Below are 24,083 nucleotides of genomic sequence, written 5' to 3'. Positions count from 1 at the left end.
TGAATCTTGAAGTCACTGAAGAATCTAAGAGGGGCTGGTCTGACCCAATTGTCCTTGTTCCAAAACCCAATGGAGAAGGGAGATTCGATAATGATTGTCAGAAGCTGAACAAAGTCTCAAAGTTAGATGCATATCCAATGCCGCATGTTGATGAGCTGATCAAGAGACTTGGGGCTGGCAAGGTACATAACCTTCGGACTGCAGGGAGCTCTTGCCACCTACCAGAGGGCCATGGACCAAATCCTTGCACCCCATAAGAATTACACTGCAGCATACCTGGATGATATCGTATTCTTCAATCCTGGATTGGAGAAGTCAACTGGGAAAGGCCCAAGTAGTGTTTAATGCTCTCAGGAAGGCGGGGTTGTCTATGTAAGAGAATGGTCAGCATAATATACTGAGCGGCCATGATGAACCAGGCAGCCATCTTGTGAAAGTTAGGAAAAGATTCAACTTTTACAAAAGAACTAATAAAATGATACTTTGAAATGGAGGATGTAATATGAGATCATGTCTGCTATCAACCCTGGCAGGCAAGCATGAAGGAAAATCGGGTCAATAGGGGAATAGGGTTAACAAATATATGGTCAATGTGTATATACGTGATAGTGTTGGTAGAGAACAAACTCATTAAAATGTCAAATGCATGAATTTATGGATCAAGCCTGGAAGCAAGGATAAGATTAAGGAGAGTAGCTATAGATACCAATGACTTTTATGGGTTTTAGTGTTGCTTGGGGAAACATTAATGTCTTCGTATTATGTCATTATATTTTTTGTTCTAAACCACATGATTCTCTAGAATCATCATGAAAACGCCCTCTGTGGCAAAATGCAGCTTTCTCTGTTTGTATTAAGTATAAGAAGCCCCTGTTACTGTTGCTCGGGGCCTTCCACCGCCATTATGCCGCTATGCCACACCATGGCCAGGGCTAAAGCCTTTTCATAGACAGACTTCTCAGCGAATCTCTGTCCATCTGAATTCCTGTTTTGTGCCTGCATGCTTCAACTTCACTGACTATCTGTATCTGTTCTGCCGTGTATCTCCTAAATAAACTTCAACCTCAGCTCGATAAGAGGATCGTCTGCATTTTTGTCCGGCTCTTCCAGCTCTCAGTAAGGACTTTTTCTTACAGTCTATAAATCCAGAAAAACATGCCTGTCATGTCGCCGTCAGACTCGGGGCCTGCTGTCCCAGCCTCGGCCACTAGGAGGCGCCGGACTGTCACGTCGCCGTCAGACTCGGGGCCTGGTGTCTCGGCCTCGGCCACTAGGAGGCGCCGTGGTTCGCCCCCGAGTGATGGCGGCGACAGACAAGGGGCTCCTGCGCAGGCATCTGATGGACACAGGCTCTGCTCCTCTTGTCAGTCATGAAGGGGTTGGCGCATCACCATCTGGCCTGGTCCTGGGGGTGGTCCTGATGACATCATCAGTCCGGGAGCCTGTGAGGGATGACCTGATCCCTCAAATACCTTGGGACTGGTCTTGCACGCCGCCGGATATATTCTTGGTTCCCCTATGTGGTACTGTGTGATTTGCTATTGTTTGACTCTGACCTCAGCCTGGATTTCTGACCCGTCTACTGCCTGACGATTTTGTACCTCCGCTATTCTCCTGGTTTGTGACCTTGGCCTGGATATTCGACACTGCTACTGCCTGCCATTTTTGTACCTTTGCCGCCCTCCCGTTTTGTGACCTTGTCCTGGACTGTCGACTCTGCCACTGCCTGCCGTTTCTGTACCTCCGCTGCTCTCCCGGTGGTTTCGGACTACGTTTTTGGTTCCCTGCCTTCTTCCCTATTGGTGACCATCCTGCTTTGGCGCACTGCTCCACCAGACAGCCACCCCCTGGGCCTTGCTACAATTCCAGATCCCTGTATAGGGGTTAAGGGTCTCGGGGTGCTGTCCCTACTGCAGTCCAGATCCGCGGACGGACGTCACAATGCCATGGGGAAAGAGGAGGTGCATATCCCTTGGATATGTAGTAGGTAGAGGCGAAATCAAACACCAAATCAATAAAGTGGACGCAATCCAGAACTAGCCAAAACCACTCCCAAAGAAACAAGTTAGGGCCTTTCTGGGAATCATGGGGTACTAAAAGAACTTAGTTCCAAACTTTGCCATGGTGGCCGCACCCCTAACCAGCCTCCTTAAGAGGACAAAATAAATCATGGTCAAACGGACGTCGGAGGCAGAGACGGCATTTTAAGAACTGAAAGTAGCTCTGTGTAAGCAGACAGTCCTGGATACCCCCGACCTTAAGAAGAAATTTCTACTCCAAACAGGTGCCTCAGATGTCGGATTAGGAGCGGTCCTCTCTCAGTAGATACAAGGAAAGGAGCATCCTGTTCGCTACCTGAGTAGGAAACTGTCGGAATGTGAAAAAATGATTCTATTGTAGAAAAGGAATGCTGGGCCAGGTATGAAAGATGGCTGTTAAAGCCCCGTCTCACATAGCGAGATCGCTAATGCGCAACCGATTTTGTGATGCAATAGCGATCTCGCCCGCGATCTCGCTACATGTGACATGCAGCAGCGACCGACCCCCCCCGCTGGATATCGCTGATCATGCAGGAATGTCCTGGGCCGTTTTTTCGTCGTCGGCGTCTCTCTGGCCAGCATGCATCGCTGTGTTTGATCGCTGGATCATTGCTGCTTCGCTGAAGAGATCTGCCTGTTTGGCAGCTTACAAGCGATCATTTAGTGACGCACCAGCGATCCTTACCAGGTCGTTTCGCTGTCGGGATCACTGGTGCCCCATCACACATAGCGACTCGCCAGCGATCCAGACAACGATATCAACTTGTCAGGATCGCTGGTGAGTCGCTATGTGATCGCTGGTGAGCTGTCAAACAGGCAACTTTACCAGCGATCAGGACCAGCGACATGCTGGAAACAAGCGAGGCACGTCGCTTAGTTACCCGCAGTGTATCTTAGTTACCAGCGCGCTGATGCAGGGAGCTGGTAACCAAGGTACACATCGGGTTTCTAAGGGGCGCGCAGCACTTAGAAACCCGATGTGTATCTTGGTTACCAGCTCCCTGCATCAGCGCGCTGCTAACTAAGGTACACATCGGGTGTCTAGGTGCAGCGCGCCCCCTTAGAAACCCGATGTGTACCTTAGTTACCAGCTCCTGCTCGCTGGTCTCCCTCCTGTCACACGCAGCGATGCGTGCTGACCAGCGACCCCAAAAATGTCCAGATGTTTCCACAGCGATCAGCGATACCCGGCAGGGGCGCCGGTCGCTGATAGCTGTCACACACAGCGATCTCGCTGGTGAGATCGCTGTTGCGTCACAAAACTTGTGACTCAGCAGCGATCTCGCTAGCGAGATCGCTGTGTGTGACGAGGGCTTTAGACACAGTGGATGGAAGATAAACTTGGAGTAATGATTTAGTACATATAGCACTAAAAGGGGTTAATCTGCTATTTTACTATCTAGCTAGATAAACAGCAACAACTGAAGGTAGCCCTTCTTGAAGAAGGTTCACATATCTGAACCAAAATGTTGCCACTATGGGCTAAATAAACCACTTTTTGTTGCCACTATTTTGGAGTGATGTCTTTAGTTGTTGCTGTTTATTGGGATGGTCTGGACTTTGATAGTAAGACTCGGCACTATCTATCTTATCTCATGTCCAATATCTCTCTATCTAATATCTATCTTTCTCTCTATCTAAAATATATCTAATATCCATCTATTTAATATCTGTCTATTATGTATCTATTTATCTATCTATCTATCTATCTATCTATCTATCTATCTATCTATATCACATCTATCTAAATGGAAAAAAATCAGGCAGCACTCCAGTTCAAGGAAAAATTGTGGGCTTTAATCCAGCATCAAGTGGTGCAATGTTTCGACCTCACAACACGGTCTTGACAAAGACATGGTGCTGGATTAAAACCCACAATTTTTCCTTGAACTGGAGTGCTGCCTGATTTTTTTCCATTTATATTTTGCGTTGGACAACCACATTACTCAGGAAGTATTGCACCCAAAACCTGCTCAAGTTTGTGCTGCTGTCTTTTCTATTTATTTATCTCTCTACGGTATTTATCTATCTATCTAATGTTGTGATGAAAAAAGTGCACTTTATTAGCCCATCTGGAGTGGCAACGTTTTGGCTGGTTGCCACACCAGTTGGGCTAATAAAGTGCACTTTTTTCATCAAAAAGTTTTTGGGGAATGCTGCCTGCTTTTCTTGTAGAATATTTATATGACAATGGGATAGTTGTTTGGGAGGCCTTGCACCCATATTTGCTTGTTTGGTGCTGTTCCTGTTCTTTGCTACTATGTATTATCTATCTAATATCTATCTGTCTTTCATATCTATCTAATATCTATCTGTCTCTCATATCTATTTATCTACCATATATTTAAAGCTAAATATAATTATGTAAAGTTCCCAGTTTTTCACACAACCATATGCTGACAGCTCTGTAACTTCTAACTGAAATATATTCCCATTGCTGCAAGTTTCCCATTCGATGCTCCCAGAATGTTTGCTCTGCACCTCCTTATATGATGCAGAGGAGAAAGTAATCATACGTAGCCAATGAGAAGTCTACTTCAAAAACAGAGAGAACTGCTAAACGTGTAATCTGCAGTGGCAGTAATCTTGGAGATAGATCTTACCGTGTACATCAATAACCGTAAGAGCTCCTAAAGTTGCTCGTGCACCACCAGACAATTTTCCTCTGACCAGCTCGACTATCTCACTGATCTGCTTATTGCTTTTCTTCAAGAAATCCTGCGAAAAATCACATATTTATTAGCAATTTTAAACTTATCTCTAGGAATATCACAATGGGTGTCTATAAAGTGGCCAACTGGTGACTAGCACAAAGCTGAAAAGAGACCGTCAACCATTGACAAATGGGCAGTATACAGTGCAAGTAAGGTTCCTTATATGCAATTCACGGCAGACTAAATGATTGGTAAATGTAGCATAGTAATGGTATTGAGGGTCTTACTTACTGATAACGTGCCCTCAGTAATCGCTTCTGATACTTCTTTAGTCCAATAAATTGAGGAAACGCATATAACGACTTGTCCAGGCCACTGAAGAACCCACTGCTTTCTAGGAACCTATGAGGACAGAATGCTACTATTATTTCACACAGACCTTGGAAGTATAGAATTGTAATATATATAGACCGTATATACATGCAATAAACATATCAGAAAGACTGTAGGAGATATGATGGCTATAAACGGGTTAATGCTGTATAGTGTTCAAATGTCTATACCCATACAATAGTAGAGAATGGCCATTTGGATGTTGATACCATCCTTCGGGGGCCGTACAAATTACGCCTTATCTCCACCCACAAAGTACGTCCTGACGCTGGCACTGGTGTCAGGACGTACTCTTTTATTACATGCACCACAGCATTCAGTAGTGTGCACGCTCACAGAGCAAAAAGAGATTAATGGTCCGGCAGCCATCAAAATACAGCTACAGGGCCAAGCCCTGCAGTCCCCGGGAATCTGCTGGGCGACGGATAAAAAGGTCATCAAGGGCCATAAACGGCCCGCTGGCCTGAGGTTCCCCACCACTGGCTTAAGGCATCTGGAATGCACTGCAAAAACTGCACGAGAGATCCAGTCTAAAGAGCATGTTATTTCTGCTAAGAAAACAATACAAAAGGAGAATCAGAAATGAGAAAAGGATATGCAGAAGCACAGAAATAAATGCATATAACTGAGATGCTGGAAACGATTACACACCTGAGATCAGTGGGTGAGGATACAAAAAAACAGCATTCCAGCATGGTGATTTATCACAGCACATTTACATAGATGAAGGAAACCATATAAATTAAAATAAATTAAAGATGTTGTCCACTACTTTTACATTGATGATCTCTTCTTAGGATAAGGCATCAATGTCTGATTGGCTGGGGTCCGGCAATCGGCACCAGCGCTTACTTGTGGAGCTTGGTCGTCTACTTGTAGTAGCTGGGGCTTGTTACTGCACTTCCACCTCCTATTGAACTGAATAGGAGGCGGATGTGCAGTACCCCGCGGTGGCACTACAAGTAGACGGCCAAGCTCCGCAAGTAAGTACTTCCGGCCGGCGGCCACTGCCACTGATAACAGATGATGGGAGGTGGTGCCGAGTGTCGGACCCCAGCTGATTAGACATTGATGCCCTATCCCGGATTGCTTACAAATGAGGACTTTCAGAGGAGTTAGGATAGTTTCACATTTGCGCGTACGGAGGAGCTGCGGACTTCCTCCGTGAAGCTCCGCCCACTGCCGCGACTGCTTCAAATTCCAACATGTTGCATTCAACGCGGGTTGCCGCATCGTCAAAACGACGCATGCGGAGGCATCTGCATACATCCGCACGACCTGCATACCCAATGTTAAAGATAGGGTACGCAGGCTGCATGCAGATGTAGGCGGAGCTGATCGGAGGAGGTGCGGCAGTGGGCGGAGCTTCACGGAGGAAGTCCGCAGCCCTCCCCAGCTCCTCCATAAGCAAATGTGAAACCGGCCTAAGCCAGTCTCTTGCCTGTACACAAACAGACTGATGGACAAAGGGACATTTGTGCTCATATATGTGGACTGTTAGTCCCTTTTAGGAAGAAGGGAATGAAACAGGAATACTATAAATCTTAAAACAGAATTTTCAGACCAAAGATCTTGGAAATTTCCTAGAAATTCAGATTGAGGGAGAGGAAAAATGGCAATTTACTTCTGAACCACAAGCATAAGATATAAGAATTAATTTAATTTGGGTTGAAGGATGAAAAACCAGAGAAACCAACTACCTGAAGGAGACGAACAACCAAAGTAATTTGATCATTTCTCATTACAATTGTAATGACTTGGGTTGAAGATATTCATTGCTGTAATATGAAGTTGCTAATGAGCTTTGTGAAAGTTTTAATTAAGCCAAGTTAGATTTTTTTTTTTAATTTACCGTAATAAGGGGTTCTCTGGTTTAGAAAACTTACTTTTATACATTATGCCAGACATACATATATTAGACATATAATATTGCAATTTATAGCATAATTGTTATTTCAGGTGACTGCTCAGAATAAGATTTTGTTTGTACATCAAGAATAACACTATTTCTGGCTTTTGTATGGCTTTTATTCAGCATTTTTCACCAGTTTCCCCTTCTGCAGGTTTTATCTTTAATATACAGTTGTCACTGAGCTAGTGGGTGGACATTAGCTCTTATTATATCTCCCATACACATCATCAGAGAAATAAGGGTTTTCTGCTCACGAGTCTCTATGTACCACACACACTCAGAAGCAGCAGCAGTATGGAGGACATTATACAACAGAACTGAGCCGTGTAGCTGCGAATCCAGCTCTGGGGTGAGATAAACATTTACTAAAAAGCAGCGAAATGGGTCTATGTCTATGCCACTAAAATTCAATCTGGTACTTATTCTGCTCCTCCCTCCACTTCTGATCTCTCTATTAACTTTAATAGGCAGGTGCAATGTAATTCCTCAGTGAGCTAGCAGCCTGTTTTGCCCCAAACACATGGATTTTTGTGAGTACTCACCGAAAATCCTTTTTTCTGAGACGCTCATTGGGGGACACAGGTACTGTGGGGTGTATGCTACTGCCACCTGGAGGCTGACACTAAGTGAACAAAAAAGGTTAGCTCCTCCTCCGCCGCATACACCCTCGCCCCAATCGCGGGCGGAAACCAGTTTAGTGCAACAGCAGTAGGAGAACATAAAACAAATCAGCCTTAATGCAGAATACAATATGTCTGGAAAAGGACCACCCTAATCTTAAAAGGAAAACACATTAAATAAACAAGAGCCAACTGGCCATCAGGGTGGGGGCTGTGTCCCCCAATGAGCGTCTCGGAGAAAAGGATTTTACGGTGAGTACTCACAAAAATCCATGTTTCTCCTTTGCCTCATTGGGGGACACAGGTACTGTGGGACGTCCTAAAGCAGTCCCTGGGTGAGAGATAGACTCACCGATCCAAGCCACATGCACCTCCTGTCTAAAGGTGCGCCACTGCTGCTTGGAGAACTTTCCTACCCAGGCTCGCATCTGACGAAGCCTGGGTATGCACCTTGTAATGTTTAGAAAATGTGTGCAGGCTGGACCAGGTTGCTGCTTTGCATACCTGCTCCGCCGAAGTCTGGTGCCGAAGCGCCCAAGAGGCGCCCACTGCCCGAGTAGAGTGCGCTCTGATCCCTGCTGGAATCGGCGTGCCTCTAATGCGGTAGGCCTCTTGAATAGTTAGATGGATCCATCTGGCTATGGTCGACTTTGAGGCTGCGAGTCCATTCCTGCGCCCTTCGGGGAGCACGAACAGTGTGTCTGTCTGGCGAAAGGGCGCCGTCCGCGACACGTACCTTCTGAGTGCTCTCACTAGGTCTAATGTGTGAAGCACTCTTTCCACCTGATGTACTGGCGTTGGACAAAATGAAGGCAGGACAATGTCCTCATTAATGTGAAATGAGGAGACGACCTTCGGCAGAAAGGGGGGAGCTGGTCTGAGAACCACCTTATCCTTGAAGAAAGTGAGAAACGGTGCTCGACAAGATAGGGCCGCCAACTCTGAGACTCGCCTAATGGAAGTTATGGCTACCAAGAATACCACCTTCCGGGAAAGGTGCGACAAATAAATTTCCCGTAATGGCTCAAAAGGAGCTTCCTGCAGGACACTCAAGACCAGGTTATGGTCCCAGGAGTCTAGAGGCGCCCTATAGGGGGAACCAAATGTGAAACCCCCTGGATGTACGTCCTCACCTGCCTATTGGTAGTGATTTTTTGCTGAAAGAGGATCGACAAGGCCGATATCGGTCTCCTAAGGGAGCTCGGGGCAACCCTGAGTCTAGGCCTGACTGAAGAAAAGCCAAGATGTTGGGGATAGAAAAGATCAGTGGAGCAACCCTGCGATCTTGACACCAACCAAAGAAGACCTTCCAAGTGTGATGGTAAATTTTTGCCGAGGTAGGCTTCTGGGCGCTAACTATTGTAGCGACCACCTCACGCCCAAACCCCGCCTGGGTCAGAATCCAAGATTCAAAGGCCAAGCCGTCAAACACAGGGCCCCTGAGTTCGGGTGGAAGATTGGGCCCTGGGATAGTAGATCTGGGCGCTCTGGCAGTCGCCAAGGGACGCCGGCGAGCAGCTGCACTAGATCTGCGTACCATGCTCAGCGGGGCCAGTCTGGAGCTAGCAGAATCGCTGGAAACCCTTCTGTTTTGATCTTTTTGATGACCCTCGGGAGCAGCGGCAGCGGGGGAAACAAGTATGGAAGGCAAAACTGGTTCCATGGCAGAACCAGCGCATCCACTACTATCACTCGCAGGTCCCGAGATCGAGCGACAAACACGGGCACCTTGGCGTTCACCCTGGAGGCCATCAGATCCACATCCGGTGTCCCCCACCATTTGCAAATCTGCTGGAAGACCTCAGGGTGCAAAGACCATTACCCGGACGCGACCCCCTGCTGGCTGAGAAAGTCCGCCGCCCAATTTTCTACGCCCGGTATGTGGACTGCTGAAATTACCGAGTGGTTCCTCTTGACCCAGCGAAGTACGTGTTCTACCTCGCGCATGGTTGCCTTGCTGTGCGTACCCCCTTGATTTACGTAAGCCACCGCCGTGGCATTGTCTGATTGAATCCGGACAGGCCGTCCCGCTAGAAAGTGCTGGAAATGTTGCAGCGCCAAACGCACTGCTCGTATCTCCAACAAGTTGATCTGGAGGCGCGCCTCCTGTTTCGACCATTGCCCCTGGGTCGTGTGGTGACGAAAAACTGCTCCCCAGCCGAGAGGGCTCGCGTCGGTAGTGACCACCAGCCATTGATCCGTGGGAAAAGGTTTCCCCTGAAGCAGGGAGGAACTGTTTGTCCACCACTGTAGTGACTGTTTGACCTGAGGGGACAACCGGCACTGGTGATCGAGCGTGAATGGGTTCTTGTCCCAGGATGACAAGAGGGCGTGCTGTAGGGGACGAAGATGAAATTGGGCAAGCGGAATCGCTTGATTGCCGCCACCATCTTCCCTAGCAATCTCATCCCAAACCAGATGGGGTGAGGGACTGGTTGCAGCAGCTTCCGGACTCCTTGCCGGAGCGCTAGAGCCTTTTCCTGAGGGAGAATTACCAACCCTCGGGAGGTGTCGAAAAACATCCCTAAAAAAGAAATCCTTTGGGCTGGGACAAGGGATGATTTTTTCTGTTGACCAACCATCCTAGACGGGATAGGGTTTCCAGCGTGATGCTGACGTTTTCCTCTCATGCCCGAAATGAGGGGCCTTTCACCAAAAGGTCGTCTAAGTATGGCAAGACGACTATGCCCCAAGAGTCTAAAATGGCCATGACTACTGCCATTACCTTTGTGAACACTCTGGGGGTGGTGGCTAGCCCGAAGGGAAGTGCTACCAACTGGAAATGCCGACCGTTGATGGCAAAACGTAGGTACTTCTGATGCGGAGGAAAAATAGGGACGTGCAGATAAGCATCCTGGACGTCGATCGAGGCCAAGTATTCTCCCTGCTCCATGCCCAATATAACCACACGGAGAGCTTCCATTAGAAAATGTCTGATCCTGATGAACTTGTTCAGGAGCTATAGGTCCAGCACTGGCCTGACTGTCCCGTCCTTTTTGGGGACCGTGAACAGATTGGAGTAAAAACCCCGAGTCCTCTCGTACTCTGGTGCGGGAATAATGACCCCGTTGCGCTGGAGTGACTCGATGGCCCCTATCAGCGCCTCTGCCCGGGCTTCCACTTTGGGAAGCTGGGACAAAGAAACGTTTTGGAGGATACCTGAGAAACTATCTTGTACCCTGAGGACACCAATTCCGCCACCCATGAGTCGCGTTCTACCGCGACCCAGATGTGGGGAAACTGGAGCAGGCGGCCGCCTACCCTGCCACTTTCGGGTAGAGGGCGCCCCGAGTCATTTGGCTGAGGATCTTTGGAATCTGATTCCCCTTGACCTGGGCTGGCGAGCCTGCATCCAGCCCAGCGGGTTGGCTCTATATGTGACCCTTCGATCCCTATCTTGGTTGTAGCGGGCTGGCGCGGCGGAACTGGCCGCTGCCATCCACCCGGGGTTGCGAAATGCTCGAAACCGTGCCTGAGGCTGGCGAAAAAGCGGTTTAATTTTCTGTTGTGGGAGAAAACTGCTTTTTCCCCCTGTAGCATCAGAGATGAGTTGGTCTAATTTTTCCCCAAATAGGCGGCCACTTTGATAAGGTAGGGAAGTCAAGGATTTTTTGGAAATCGAATCGGCCCGCCACATCCTTAACCATAGGGCCTTCCTAATGGCGATTGCATTTGCAGCTGCAAGTGCCGCGCAAAAAGCCGCATCCAAGGATGCATTGATTAAGTAATCACCAGCCATCGCGATCTGACTCACTATCTCTGATATTTCCGTCGGCAGGTCCCTATCCTGCAGGACCTTATTTAATGAATCTGACCATGACATCATGGCCTTGGCTACCCATGTTGCTGTGAACGAGGGAGAGAGTGCTGCTCCTGATGCCTCATACACCGAGCGGGCCAAGCTTTCTATGAGCCAATCCGTGGGGTCTTTAATGGCAGAAACTGATAAAGTTTTTGAGGCCAAGCGCGATACTGGCGGATATACTACTGGGGATTCCGCCCACTTCTTACAGAGCTCCGGTGCAAACGGATACCTTGCTTCCAGTGTTTTCTGGCCCGAGAAACGCCTGTCCGGTCGTTCCCTATGACGCTGCACTATGTCCTCAAACTCCGGGTGAGTGCAAAACACTCAACAGCCGCAGAGACACCATCACATGTTTCTCAACGCAAGCAATGACTAGCCAGGTCTTTCACCGGGAAGGAACAACCTTGGGAAGGGCAGTCTCCAATGAAGGAAACCACTATGCCAAAACATAGTATCCATCCACAGACAGCTGTTTCGGGGTATTGCCCCTCATCAGTGTGGAGTAGGAAACTGGCTAGTAGGAGCAATGCCTAGTAAAGACTGTGAAAAATGAGGATGAATGACCTCATGGTACAGTGATGCTAGAGCAATGCCCCCATCCCTTGATTTACATGTTTTTGCATATTTCCCATAAGGGATGGGGACATTGCTCTAGCATCACTGCGTTGAGAAACATGTGATGGTGTCTCCGTAGTGTTGGATGTTGATCTCCATGAGGTCATTCATCCTCATTTTTCACAGTCTTTACTAGGCATTGTGCCTACTTGCCAGTTTCCTATTCCACACTGATGAGGGGCAATACCCCGAAACAGCTGTCTGTGGATGGATACCATGTTTTGGCATAGGTGGTTTCCTTCATTGGAGACTGCCCTTCCCGTGGTTGTTCCTTCCCGGTGAAAGACCTGGCTAGTCATTGCTTGCGTTGAGAAACATGTGATGGTGTCTCCGTGGCTGTTGATTTACATGTTTTTGCATATTTCCCATAAGGGATAGGGGCATTGCTCTAGCATCACTGCGTTGAGAAACATGTGATCGTGTCTCCGTAGTGTTGGATGTTGATCTCCATGAGGTCATGCATCCTCATTTTTCACAGTCTTTACTAGGCATTGTTCCTACTTGCCAGTTTCCTATTCCATACTGATGAGGGGCAATACCCCGAAACAGCTGTCTGTGGATGGATACCATGTTTTGGCATAGGTGATTTCCTTCATTGGAGACTGCCCTTCCCGTGGCTGTTCCTTCCCGGTGAAAGACCTGGCTAGTCTTTGCTTGCGTTGAGAAACATGTGATGGTGTCTCCGTGGCTGTTGATTTACATGTTTTTGCATATTTCCCATAAGGGATGGGGGCATTGCTCTAGCATCACTGCGTTGAGAAACATGTGATGGTGTCTCCGCAGTGTTGGATGTTGATCTCCATGAGGTCATTCATCCTCATTTTTCCTCTGATGCCTGACGCCCTCCGAACGCTGCAGCAGGACCCTCCCCATCCCTCCATACCTGACGAAGTAGATCCTCATGACAATTCCAGGTAGAGGGAAGGGGGTAATCTTCTGGACGGTGCAGACACCCTTGCTCCGTCCACCTTCCAGGGTGAGGAGAGGGACCGTCCGCCGCCCTGCAGCACCGCCATCTAGCGTTGGTGGAGCAGTGGGGTCCGCGCAGACTAGTCTTGTGCCTCTGTACAAGCCCACAGTTTCTATACCTAGGGGTGGACAGGGCTAAGTCCGGCATCATGTCCCACGTCGCGGGAGAGGATACGTGGAGGGACACTCGCACGTGCTCGCCCGTTGATGGTTTGGGGAAATCGGACCCTTTCAATAGGATCTGTTGCCCCGGTCTTATCTTCACAAAATAAAAAATAGAAGTCTGGGGAAAAACAGCCCAGATATGTCCCACGGTGCGGGAAAGGATACGCGGAGACGATACTCAACGCGTGCTCGCCCTTTGATGGTTTGGGGAGATCGGCCCATGTCTTATCTTCATAGTCAAAAGAATAAGAAAAAAAATAATTAAAAGTCTGGAGACATCCAGACGTGTGTGCCTCCACAGGACACTAAGCAAAAACTGGTTTCCGCCCACGACTGGGACGAGGGTGTATGCGGTGGAGGAGGAGCTAACCTTTTTTTGTTCACTTAGTGTCAGCCTCCAGGTGGCAGTAGCATACACCCCACAGTACCTGTGTCCCCCAATGAGACGAAGGAGAAAAGATGGATTAAGTTTTTTTTCAGAATGAGTGATGAGTTCAGTAGACGTGGAGGATGAAAATAAGTGGTTCATAAGAGGAGAAAGAGGAACAATTCTCAGAATAGATATATAACACATATGCTTGTATTGATTTATGCAAAGTTTGTTGAAAGGACAGTGATCATTTACGTTAAACTCCTTACGAATTTTGACTTATAGATACGTCCAAGGTCGTTTCCCTGCCTTTAACAGACATGGGTGAATCTGCAATCCACCCCCGGATGATAAAATGTTAATGTCAATCTCTGACAGCGGCATTTAGCTCACGCTACCTGGAAGCGCGTCACTAATCCTGCCCATTGGTGCCTCTGTCACATGATTGCAGGGCACTGATGGGTTCCCTGTCCCGATCATTGTAAACCTCCTATGAACGTTGGATCGAGGGTGGCATTCATAGGAGATCAGGATTTATGCTAAACATAGCAGGGTTAAAGCTCAGGCGAGCCGATGATTACAACTTCAAGTCTCCTAAGGAGACTATTGAAGGAAGAAAAAATTAAAAATAAAAAAAGTTTGTTAAAAAAACATAAAAGTTCAAATTGGCAAAGCTTCAAAAGTACTTACTTCGGAGAAGAAGCTAATGTGAAACGCGCATTGGGGTACCTGTCCTCACTTAACCCATGTTGTTCAGATAAGTATATTCCATTTCTGGTTACATTTAGAAGTTGTGCACTCACCTATTGTCTGTACCTAGCCTGTGAATTTACCACCAGTGTGTGTGTGTGTGTGTGTGTGTGTGTGTGTGTGTGTGTGTGTGTACAGTATGTATGTATGTATATATATATATATATATCTATCTATCTATCTATATCTATCTCAAGAAAAATAGCCAGCACTCCAAATTAAATGTGAAAAAAGTGGATACTTTACTGATCCTCAGGTGGCGACATTTCGACGGTGAGCCGTCTTTATCAAGTTGAAATGTCGCCACCTGAGGATCAGTAAAGTATCCACTTTTTTCACATTGAAATTGGAGTGCTGCCTATTTTTCTTGATTTATTAACTCGGTTGTTTGGACACTGCTGAATAGGTTCTGCACCAATTATATAATTTTGGTAGTGCTGCCCTTTTTTTTAATATATAGATATATATATATTGCTAGTCCAGATTATTTTGCATATGGCTGTGATCTTACATGTATTTTCTCTGCGTTTTATATGCCTTAATAGTGCACATGCTCTCTACCATTTACTTTTTTCATTTCCCTGGATTAGTAATTTTTCTCCATTTTTTAAAATGTTTATAAAAATGACAATAAAATTCACCATACTAAGTTGTTTACCTGCATCAGCTTCCTTTGTTTGTTTGGGCTCTCTCCCATACACAGGAGCATTTGTTCTCCTTGAAAAAGCCGCCGACTGACACTTCGGCCGGTGGTTTTTCTTTGGGAGAACAATGAGATCGTCAGTCTAAAATTGGACGTGCCTGATCAACATCTCAGCCAATCATCAATTGGTCAGCATCGCCGTACACACTAGACTATTGGCCGAACCTGTCGAAATCAGAGATTTTGACTTTTGAACGACATAATTTAATGTGTATTTGGACCTTAACCTCTTTCCGATGATGCCAACTTCCGTTTTTTTTTATTTTCGTTTCTTCCTCCCCTTCTTCCCAGAGCTGTAACTTTTATATTTTTCTGTCCACATAGCCATATGAGGGCTTGTTTTTGTGGGATGAATTGTACTTTTGAATGACACCATTCATTTTACCACTTATTGTACTGAAAAACGGGAAAAAAATTCAAAGTGCGGTGAAACTGTGAAAAAAATTCTGACATTGCTCTCAGGGAACTGTTTTTACAGCATACATTGTATGCAAAATGAGTCTTTTCATCAGTATGATTATGGGGATACCAATCTTGTCTAGTTTTTTTTTTTATTATTTTAGTGATGAAAATCAGAACTTTGAATATTTTTTAATTTTTTTTATGGTGTTGCCATTTTCCGAGACCTGTAACATTTTCATAGAATGACGAGCCCCCAAACCGTCTCGCTGTTAATACTCCTGTCAGAGACTGACAACAGATTAACAATTGCGGGTGGCGCGAATTGTTGATTGTTGGAGGCAGGTGTTCGCTGTAATATACAGCCTAACCTCCAGGTATGCAGCAACCTCACCTGCTCCATACACCCATTTACTGACTTGCACTGTAAATATATGGCCGATTTCGTAAAGGGGCTACGTTAATTGTAGAGTCAGTGAGCGCAAGTTCAGGCATTGCCCACTCTTGGCAATTGAGTGCTATCATTCAGAATTGGGAGAAGACATAAAACTGCAAATTGAGGGGGTGTAAAGGTGCCCTAACCTCCTGGCCATGCCTGCGGTGCACCAAAGTCCACTCATTTGCATTTGAATTAAATATAATTTTCTCTGGCACTGTACTACTACTGTAAAATGTACATTCCTAGTAAGATTTCTATAGGGACTGAGTCCCGTATATCACTGTATAGCTAATTTAATATGCATTTTGGGTCTTCCAAAACTTCCTGTTGGGGACCTGTTGTTGGGATTATCAGTCAATAAAAGACTGTTACTAATCAGTTCATTTCTAGCTACAGATCAGGCAATCCTAGCGTTAATATTGGGAGTAGAACTATTGATGAGCGAACGTGCTCTGATAACGTCTTATCCGAGCACGCTTGGGTGTTATCAGAGCATCTGGGAGTGCTCATATATTATGTTCGAGTCCCTGCGGCTGCATGATTTGCAGCTGTTAGACAGTCTGAACACATGCTGGAATTGCCTGTTTGTTAGGGAATCCCCGCATGTGTTCAGGCTGTCAAACAGCCACAAATCATGCAGCCGCAGGGACTCGAACATAATATATGAGCACTCCCAGATGCTCTGATAACACCCGAGCGGGACGCCTTGTATTCATAATAGGTTGGTTATTTTTATCTGTTGATGACAATTGACAACTGCCCACACAGTAGCCCCTACAATGCATGAGGACCCCCTCCCCACTGTATGAGGGCCCCCCATACTTTATGATGCCTCCCACAGTCATCATATACTCACCGAATCCAGGATCCTGACAAGTCCACAATCGTCACCACACCGGGACTCTGACGTCCTGTGATGCACCATTGTCTCTATAGCCCTGACATTCTGTAGACTGCAGGGAACGCATGTGACTATGATGTAGGTGCACATGCACACACATCCAGGAAGACGCCATGTTGAAAGATGGAAAACCCATGTCTAAAATGGATAACTTAGAATACATATAGAAATGGCCCACAACAGCAGGGTGGAGTGACACTGAGGATCTGTGGTTAAACTTTAAGTGTAAACGTTCAGAAAGGGTCAGACTGCCATTCTCATCAGGTCTATTGTGAGTAAAGATGGGCAAACCCCTACTTAAAAGATTGGGGTTCGTACCGGACAGTTAGTGCATGGCGCTAAACACTGAACACGGACTTCTCCAGGACTTCCGTTGCTAAGTTTAGAGTTCCAGAGGAAGAAAGAGAGAGTTCTGGTGCTCAAACCGAACATTGGACTAAAGTTCAGGTTGGGTAACAGAACCCGAACTTCTACAGGTCCGCTCGTCCCTAAATGTGAGATCTCGTGATAAATACACTTTAAAAGTAACTGCTATAATAAAAAAAAATAGATACAGTAAAAGCCTTACCTCAATGTATCCCTCAATACCATTGTAAATGACTTGTCTCATGCTGCCCAACATATTTTCTTCCACTTGCAAAAGCCATTTTTCCACCATACCCTGGAAGGCAGACAAACAAGCACATTACAGTGATATACCATGAGACACGCACACCTTGATTAGCACAGAGATATATTACTCATGTCAATCCCCTACGCTTAAACCATTTGATGTTCTGCGTTATATGTAGAAAAACAATACCTCCGGGAAACCGTTTGGTAAGAAATAACCTAATCTGAATAATTAATCTAGTGAAGATTGACCAGGGGCAACCATATAGATACATCTGTCTTCATGAATGACGTTTCCCGGCCCAGGCTCATTACTACAGGTCCATTACTGATGACTTATAGGATGGGAAGGTGAAGACAGCTGTCTACCGTCTCTACTGACAAGTACGTACTTAGATAAGACACAAAAAAGGAAAAAAAGCAATAATAAAGAATATCTGTTTTATACTCGGGTAATATTTAACTACTGGTCATGTTTAATAGAAAGCAACAAATATGTGAGGTTTATTAATGATTTCTGCAAAATACATACGTCAGATATATACTGTATATTAAAGAACAGTATTTTTTTGACATGTACACAACTCACCACCCAATCTCATCACATCGCAATCTAAAGATTGTCTATCACAGTTTTATGGATTTTAATAAAAAATGTCTTTTATATATCTATTTATACTGCTCTTATTTTTGCATCTAAGCCTAGCATTTCATTTAATACAGGCAAGGTCGGTACACCATATTCCTAACACTGTAGAACTAGTGCACCATGCATTAGTCAAAGAACAGAACATTATTAGTTTCAATTCTCAGGACCGGATACTGGATATATAGATTATTAGTTGTATCTCTGTAGTAAAGCATTTCCTTTTTCCAACGAGTAAAGGTTAATAATCGGAGTAAGATGAATAAATTGAACAAAATGCAAGTACATTACCTTAGCCTTTGCCGGGTAGATCTTCTGCGTTAAAGGAACAGTTTCCATCTCGGAGCTAATGATGCCAGTGATCTCCATATCATCAGTAAATTCCAACTTTGCAATCCCCTCAAAACACTTCTTCAGATGAGGTTGTACTCGTAAAGGGTCTTTAGTTTCAGATAGGATTTCAAGGAGTTCGTCATTGGAGAGGAAAAAAAACCTTATTGAAAAAAATACACGAATTAAAAAAAAAAAAATTCTTAAGGCGCTAATAAAGCAATAGTTATTCCAAATGACTTAATATCTGGATGTTGGATGGTTAGTTGTAGATTTCTGCACAAGTACTCCATCGATGGATGGGCGAATGTAATATTACAGCTGTAATTTGGGGAAAATCATGACATCATCTGAATCCTGCCTAACATTTAGTGGCGGTGGCCCAGGGGTGACACTTTCTTTGGCTATACTAAAATTCATGGCATCCCAAAAAGTGGAAACTGGACATTTACTTGGGCAGCAAGTGCCCTGGGTGTTTATAGACCCATGACTGAACCACTGACCTATCTTCATATGTTGTGCTGTAGACTACATCTCACTTGGTCCTCAGCTCAATATCCAAAAACCGTTCACCATCAGAGGCATTGCACCCAGTCCCTGGTTTTTGTGTTATAAACTGGTACCCACAGGATAGTTGCTGATTGGTGGGAGGCCTACTGACCTCCAGAACAAGGGTCCCGATTTCCCATTTAAATAAAAGTGGTGATTGAGCATGGGCACGGCTACTCCATTCAAAGTCTATGGTACTGGCGGAGATAGCCAAGTGCAGCACTCAACTACCTTCGTCAGTCTTACAGACAATAATTGCTCTGTCCTTGTACTTCAGTTCTAGGGGTGAGACACTCAATAATCGGCACTACTTGTGGATAGATGAAAAGCAGAAATTGTGGGTGAACTCTGAGATTTTGCTCTTTTGGGGAAAGTGGTTTTCCTTGCAGAGATCCAACATACAGTGTCTTACACGCAATGATTCGACTTTTTGCTATTCGCAGGATCCAGTCCGTTAGTAATTTGTGACCGCTGGATGGGAGACCTAAATACCGCCCCTTACCTGACGGCGTCCGTGGCACTACTTTTGATCAGCCGGCCTGGTACGACAACACAGGTGTATAACACCGCAATGATGACATTGCACTAGACCGGCTAATCATAAGAGGAACCCGGGGATGTCGCTAGGTAATGGGTAAAGCCTTGAAACATGGAACCCCGATAGAAAGCTGTTCCAGAGTTCTAGTAAAGAGTAGGGCAGTAGTTGCCCATAATGCAGCCCTCAGGTGGTCCTGGTTTGTATAGTGTGTATAGAGACCATGACTAAGACTTTCTACGTTGAAACGCGTCAGTCAAGCCCCTCGGGATCTCTTTGGTGTGCCAACATGCCTTTATTCTAACAAGTTTGGAATAAATGTGAAGTTTTACTCATCTATGCTCTAAAACATTTTTTTTTCTTTTTTCTGGTTTGTATAGTCCCTGAAATGTAAGAATTGTTGCTCTCCAACCTAGGTAAGAAGTTTTGCATCTCTTAACATGAGGGAATTACCCACAGTCATCTCACTCATAGTTCATATAATCCTATTCTTACCCATCATGTATTATCATTCTAGTAGCTGCAGGACTCTTCTAATCCACAGTTTTTCAATGCAAAATTTTCTCCTTATTTTGCTCAACATTCTATCCTAGAGCATATAGAACAGCTCGTTTTCTTCCAAATCAGCTTGTTGCCTAAACTCTGTACACAGTCTACATAAATGATTCTCGGCAGCATAAATTTACTTTTGCACTGAGCTTAAAATCCTCAATGTGAGATGTCTTCATTTGAAATGCAAAAAAATACACTTCCTGCATAATCTCCAAATAGAGCTCCATGGGGTAATCCGAGAAATTAGGTCTCACTGATGTGACTTTACAGAGATGCATGTATTTCTAAGCTGACAAATTATTTCTTCACACCCAGCTTTCATAGCTTTGCCTTAATGGCTCATGCCTAATGTGATGGCACACGTAAGGACCCTATAAAATGTATTATGGGTCTATCAGCATCCTGTGTGCTGCCTCTGTGAAAAACCATATGCTCTTACAGGGAAAAATACTTTCATAGGGGCTTGCCCTATTAAATGAGTTGTTCCGAACTTTAACATTTAAGGCCTATCCTCAGGATAGGTCATCAATGTCTGATTGGTGGGAGTGCACTCCTCACCGTTCAGCTGTTTCCGTTGTCATCGACAGTCGTAACTGCTCATGTCACGGATGTGTCAGAGGTTGCAGACTGTTGTACTGCATCTGTCTGCAGAAGGTCTTGGTTGTTTGCGTTGCAGACTAGTGGCTACCTCCCTCGGTGCTAATGACCACACCTGGACCTGGGTGTTTATAACTCCCTACTTCCTGTTGGGAGATGGGGGTGATATTTCCTATTTGCACTTCTCTGTTGAGGCTTGGAGCTGTAGCAGTCTGCTAGCGTCCTCTTGGAGTTTTGAGGGCGTTGGCGTGTCACACTGAGTCTACTCAAGGTAAGCGACCCCCTTGCTGCATTTATCCTTGCTGTCTTTAGCAATAGCGGGATTGACTAGTGCTCATCCTGTCCTTCCCGGTGCAGGGCTTATTGCAGGGGTCACACAGATATTAGGTATCCTGCTTAGCGATAGGTGCGGAACCTTTATAGGGACGGTAGGACAGGCAGGGTGACGTTAGATCAGTTCAGGGGTCTCCACTTCCCCCTTCCATAGTGTTTGGTTTCCCTTCCCTTATCCCATTGTGTTGCACTTAGTCTGTCCAACACTGTGCGTGACAGGTCAGTTATGGAGCTGCTCAGCTGTATAGTGGCCACGGTTGGAAACTGCACATCTGGCACCTACTCAAATTAATAGGGGGTGGATGTGCAGTACCCAGCTGCAGACACTATTCCGTCATCAGAGCTGTGCAGCTCCGTAACTGAGCAGTTCTGACCACTGTCGACATCGGGCACAGCTGATCGTTGGGGGTGCAGGGTGTCACACCGCCATCTATCACATATTGATGCCCTACCCTAAGGATAGGCCATCAGTGTTAAAGTCCCGGACAACCTGTTTAATAATGTATCCCCTATTCCAAGAACACTGGTGCCAAATTCCTCTATGTGACTGGAGTGGCAAAGATCATGTGCAAGCGCTTCTGCATTACAGGGGTTGTCCGGTGACAAGTTATCACCTCCACGGGGAAGGTGATAACTTTTAGCCCCATTAGAAGGGAGAGGAAATGGGCATGTGCAACCTGTGCTCCATTCATGACCTGTAGGGCTGTTATGTTGCGTGCTGCGCTTGGCTTATCCGGCAGCCCCATCTATATATATAATTGCCTTAAATTGTCTGTCATCCACTTCCGTCTGGATGTCACCAAATCCCACAATCCACCGCGCCATACCGGATGTACGCCGACCGCCATTTTGGAACACCCAAGTGATGCCACTCAGATCCAGGACGCAGCTGCGATCCCGAACGCTGTTGCGATCCCGACCGCCGCTGGGATCTCAGCTGCCGCTCGGATCCAGGCCACCGCTGCGATCTTATCTGCCGCTCGGATCCAGGCTGCCGCTGCGATCCCGACCACCGCTGGGATCCCGGCCGCTGCATGGATCCTATCCGCCAGTCGGACACCAGTTGCCGCTGCGATCATGAGGCTGTGAAAGGGGTGTAAAGAGGGGGTATAACGAGAGGGGTATAATGAGAGGGTGTAATGAGGGGGTGTAATGAGAGGGATGCCGCTGCCGGACCCCCGCCAGGACCCACCGCCTGACTACACGCACCGGATCCCGCCGCTGCCTGCCTACCCACCTCTGTGTAGTCACAGCCGGCAGGAAAAACCGCGGCTTGAGGCCTGTGCTGGAGATTGGGTGCAGCCACCCTCTGGTGGCACTGCACACCATCTCCAGCACAGGCCGCAAACACTGTCTTTCCTGACGGCTGTGAGGGGTGTAACGAGAGGGTGTAATGAGGGGGGAGTAATGAGAGGGATGCCGCCGCCGGACCCCCGCCAGGACCCACCGCCTGACTACACGCATCGGATCCCGTTGCTACCTGCCCACCCACCTCCGTGCAGTCACAGCCGGCAGGAAAGACTGCGGCTTGAGGCCTGTGCTGGAGATTGGGTGCTGCCACCCTCTGGTGGCGCCGCACACCATCTCCAGCACAGGCCGCAAAACACCGTCTTTCCTGCCGGATGTGACTGCATGGAAGTGGGTGGGCCACCACCCCCAGCACCACAAAGCTGCCCCCATCGTGAGGTTACTGCCCTCCCAATGCAATAGCATCGGGCACACATCTAGTTAAAGACTAAATAGAGCGGCGGTCAAGATAGAAGTTACCCAATCCGGTCCCTACAGAGGGACACCCACCAATCAGGAAGCCACTACCTATTCTTTCGATAGATAACTTGTTTTCAAAGGATAGCCCTTTTAACTGTCTGTAATAGTCAATATCGTTCTGTCCCTTCCACAGAAGTGAATGGAGCATTGGTCATCCATTTTTTTACTGCAGCTGGGGAAGAAATGTAATTGAAAGGCAACAACTCTTTAAGTAGTTAAAAGGATTTCCTTTAACTTTAAAATTAATAACCTATCCTTATAACAAGCCATTAATATTAGATCTGTCGGAGTCGATGTCCCTCCAGATCAGCTGTTTCCATATAGATACATGAAAGAAATTCACTTGGGCAACAATATCTCTATAGGAGAAGACAAACTATATATACTGGCGGTATAATATATATAATATCAATGGCATATTGATCTGTACCTACAACCAGAAATGTCTATGTGGAAAGAAACATATCAAATGTTTTAGTTTTCCTATAGAGAAAAAAAGAATTTACCTTGGGAAAAATAATCTTTTCTTCTCCAAATAAGAATTCAATCCCTTCTGAATATCTTCCAAGAGGATATTGGATTCTTGAAGCCTTTCTAACATGTTTGGCTGTTTGGTTGCGATAAGCACTCTGGTATCTTTCACCTGATAAAAATTAAGGACGTGTAGTTAGGAGAGGCTTCATTGTGCCCGGGAATTAGACACAAACTGTATTATGTCGTGAATGCTTTTCATATTTATCAGGATTGCATTGTACGCCAGCTTGGCCTTAGGAAGATTCATTTCCTGGCGCACAGGAAAACAGAGAGGGATTAGAATGAATGGATAGGTAAGTGAAAAATGAAAAATAATCTAGACAACAATCAAGAAATGCATTTCCCAAGGATAAATGAATCTGTTATTGACCCTGTATAGAACAGAGGGAAAATTTACAAAAAAACATGTGAAAACTAAATATGGAGTATTGGGACATGTCTTAAAGGGATTCAGTCAGTAGGATCAAGCCTCCTAAGTAGTCTATATGGTCAAACAGGTCATACAAATTTGGATAAGATGATACCTTGGTATGTACAATCCGATGTCTTAATCCAGAGAAATCCACATTTTTCTTAATATGTAAATGAGCTGTTAGATCTCCCTGAGAATTTGCCTCCAGAGCTTATTGTGAATAAGGGGGGGGCATTACCAGTGTGAGACATGTAATTACTGATAGTCTGCTCTCCTGATATACATGCCTCACATTGGTAAAGTCCCCTTGCATTTACAATAAGAACTAGAGGCAGATTCTTAGGAAGATCTATATCCAGCCCTTAGATATTAGCTAATTTACATGTTCAAAAAGCGTAGATTTTTCTGGAACAAAACATCGGATCGCAAATATCAATGTATCATCTTGCTGAACGTTCCATGACCTGCATGTGCAAATAGAT

At 45.9% G+C, this 24,083-nt stretch overlaps 1 protein-coding gene across 1 annotated transcript in view; it reads right to left on the bottom strand.

Annotated features, from left to right (window-relative positions):
* Positions 1 to 24,083, bottom strand: part of DNAH3 (dynein axonemal heavy chain 3) — a 389,800-nt gene that overhangs the window by 196,645 nt on the left and 169,072 nt on the right. The window contains exons 23-27 of the mRNA XM_073543189.1: positions 23,162 to 23,298; positions 18,284 to 18,485; positions 17,303 to 17,395; positions 4,985 to 5,095; positions 4,643 to 4,757 (exon numbers count right to left, since the gene is read on the bottom strand). Of these exons, the coding sequence (XP_073399290.1) occupies positions 4,643 to 4,757; positions 4,985 to 5,095; positions 17,303 to 17,395; positions 18,284 to 18,485; positions 23,162 to 23,298 (658 nt within the window). The remainder of the gene's footprint in view (positions 1 to 4,642; positions 4,758 to 4,984; positions 5,096 to 17,302; positions 17,396 to 18,283; positions 18,486 to 23,161; positions 23,299 to 24,083) is intronic.

Source organism: Dendrobates tinctorius, unplaced genomic scaffold (assembly GCF_039654945.1).
Source record: "Dendrobates tinctorius isolate UK_male_01 unplaced genomic scaffold, ASM3965494v1 ptg000129l, whole genome shotgun sequence".
NCBI classification, from domain to species: domain Eukaryota; kingdom Metazoa; phylum Chordata; class Amphibia; order Anura; family Dendrobatidae; genus Dendrobates; species Dendrobates tinctorius.
Note: the sequence above shows the minus strand (reverse complement) of the source record. Positions and strands in the feature narration are given on the sequence as shown.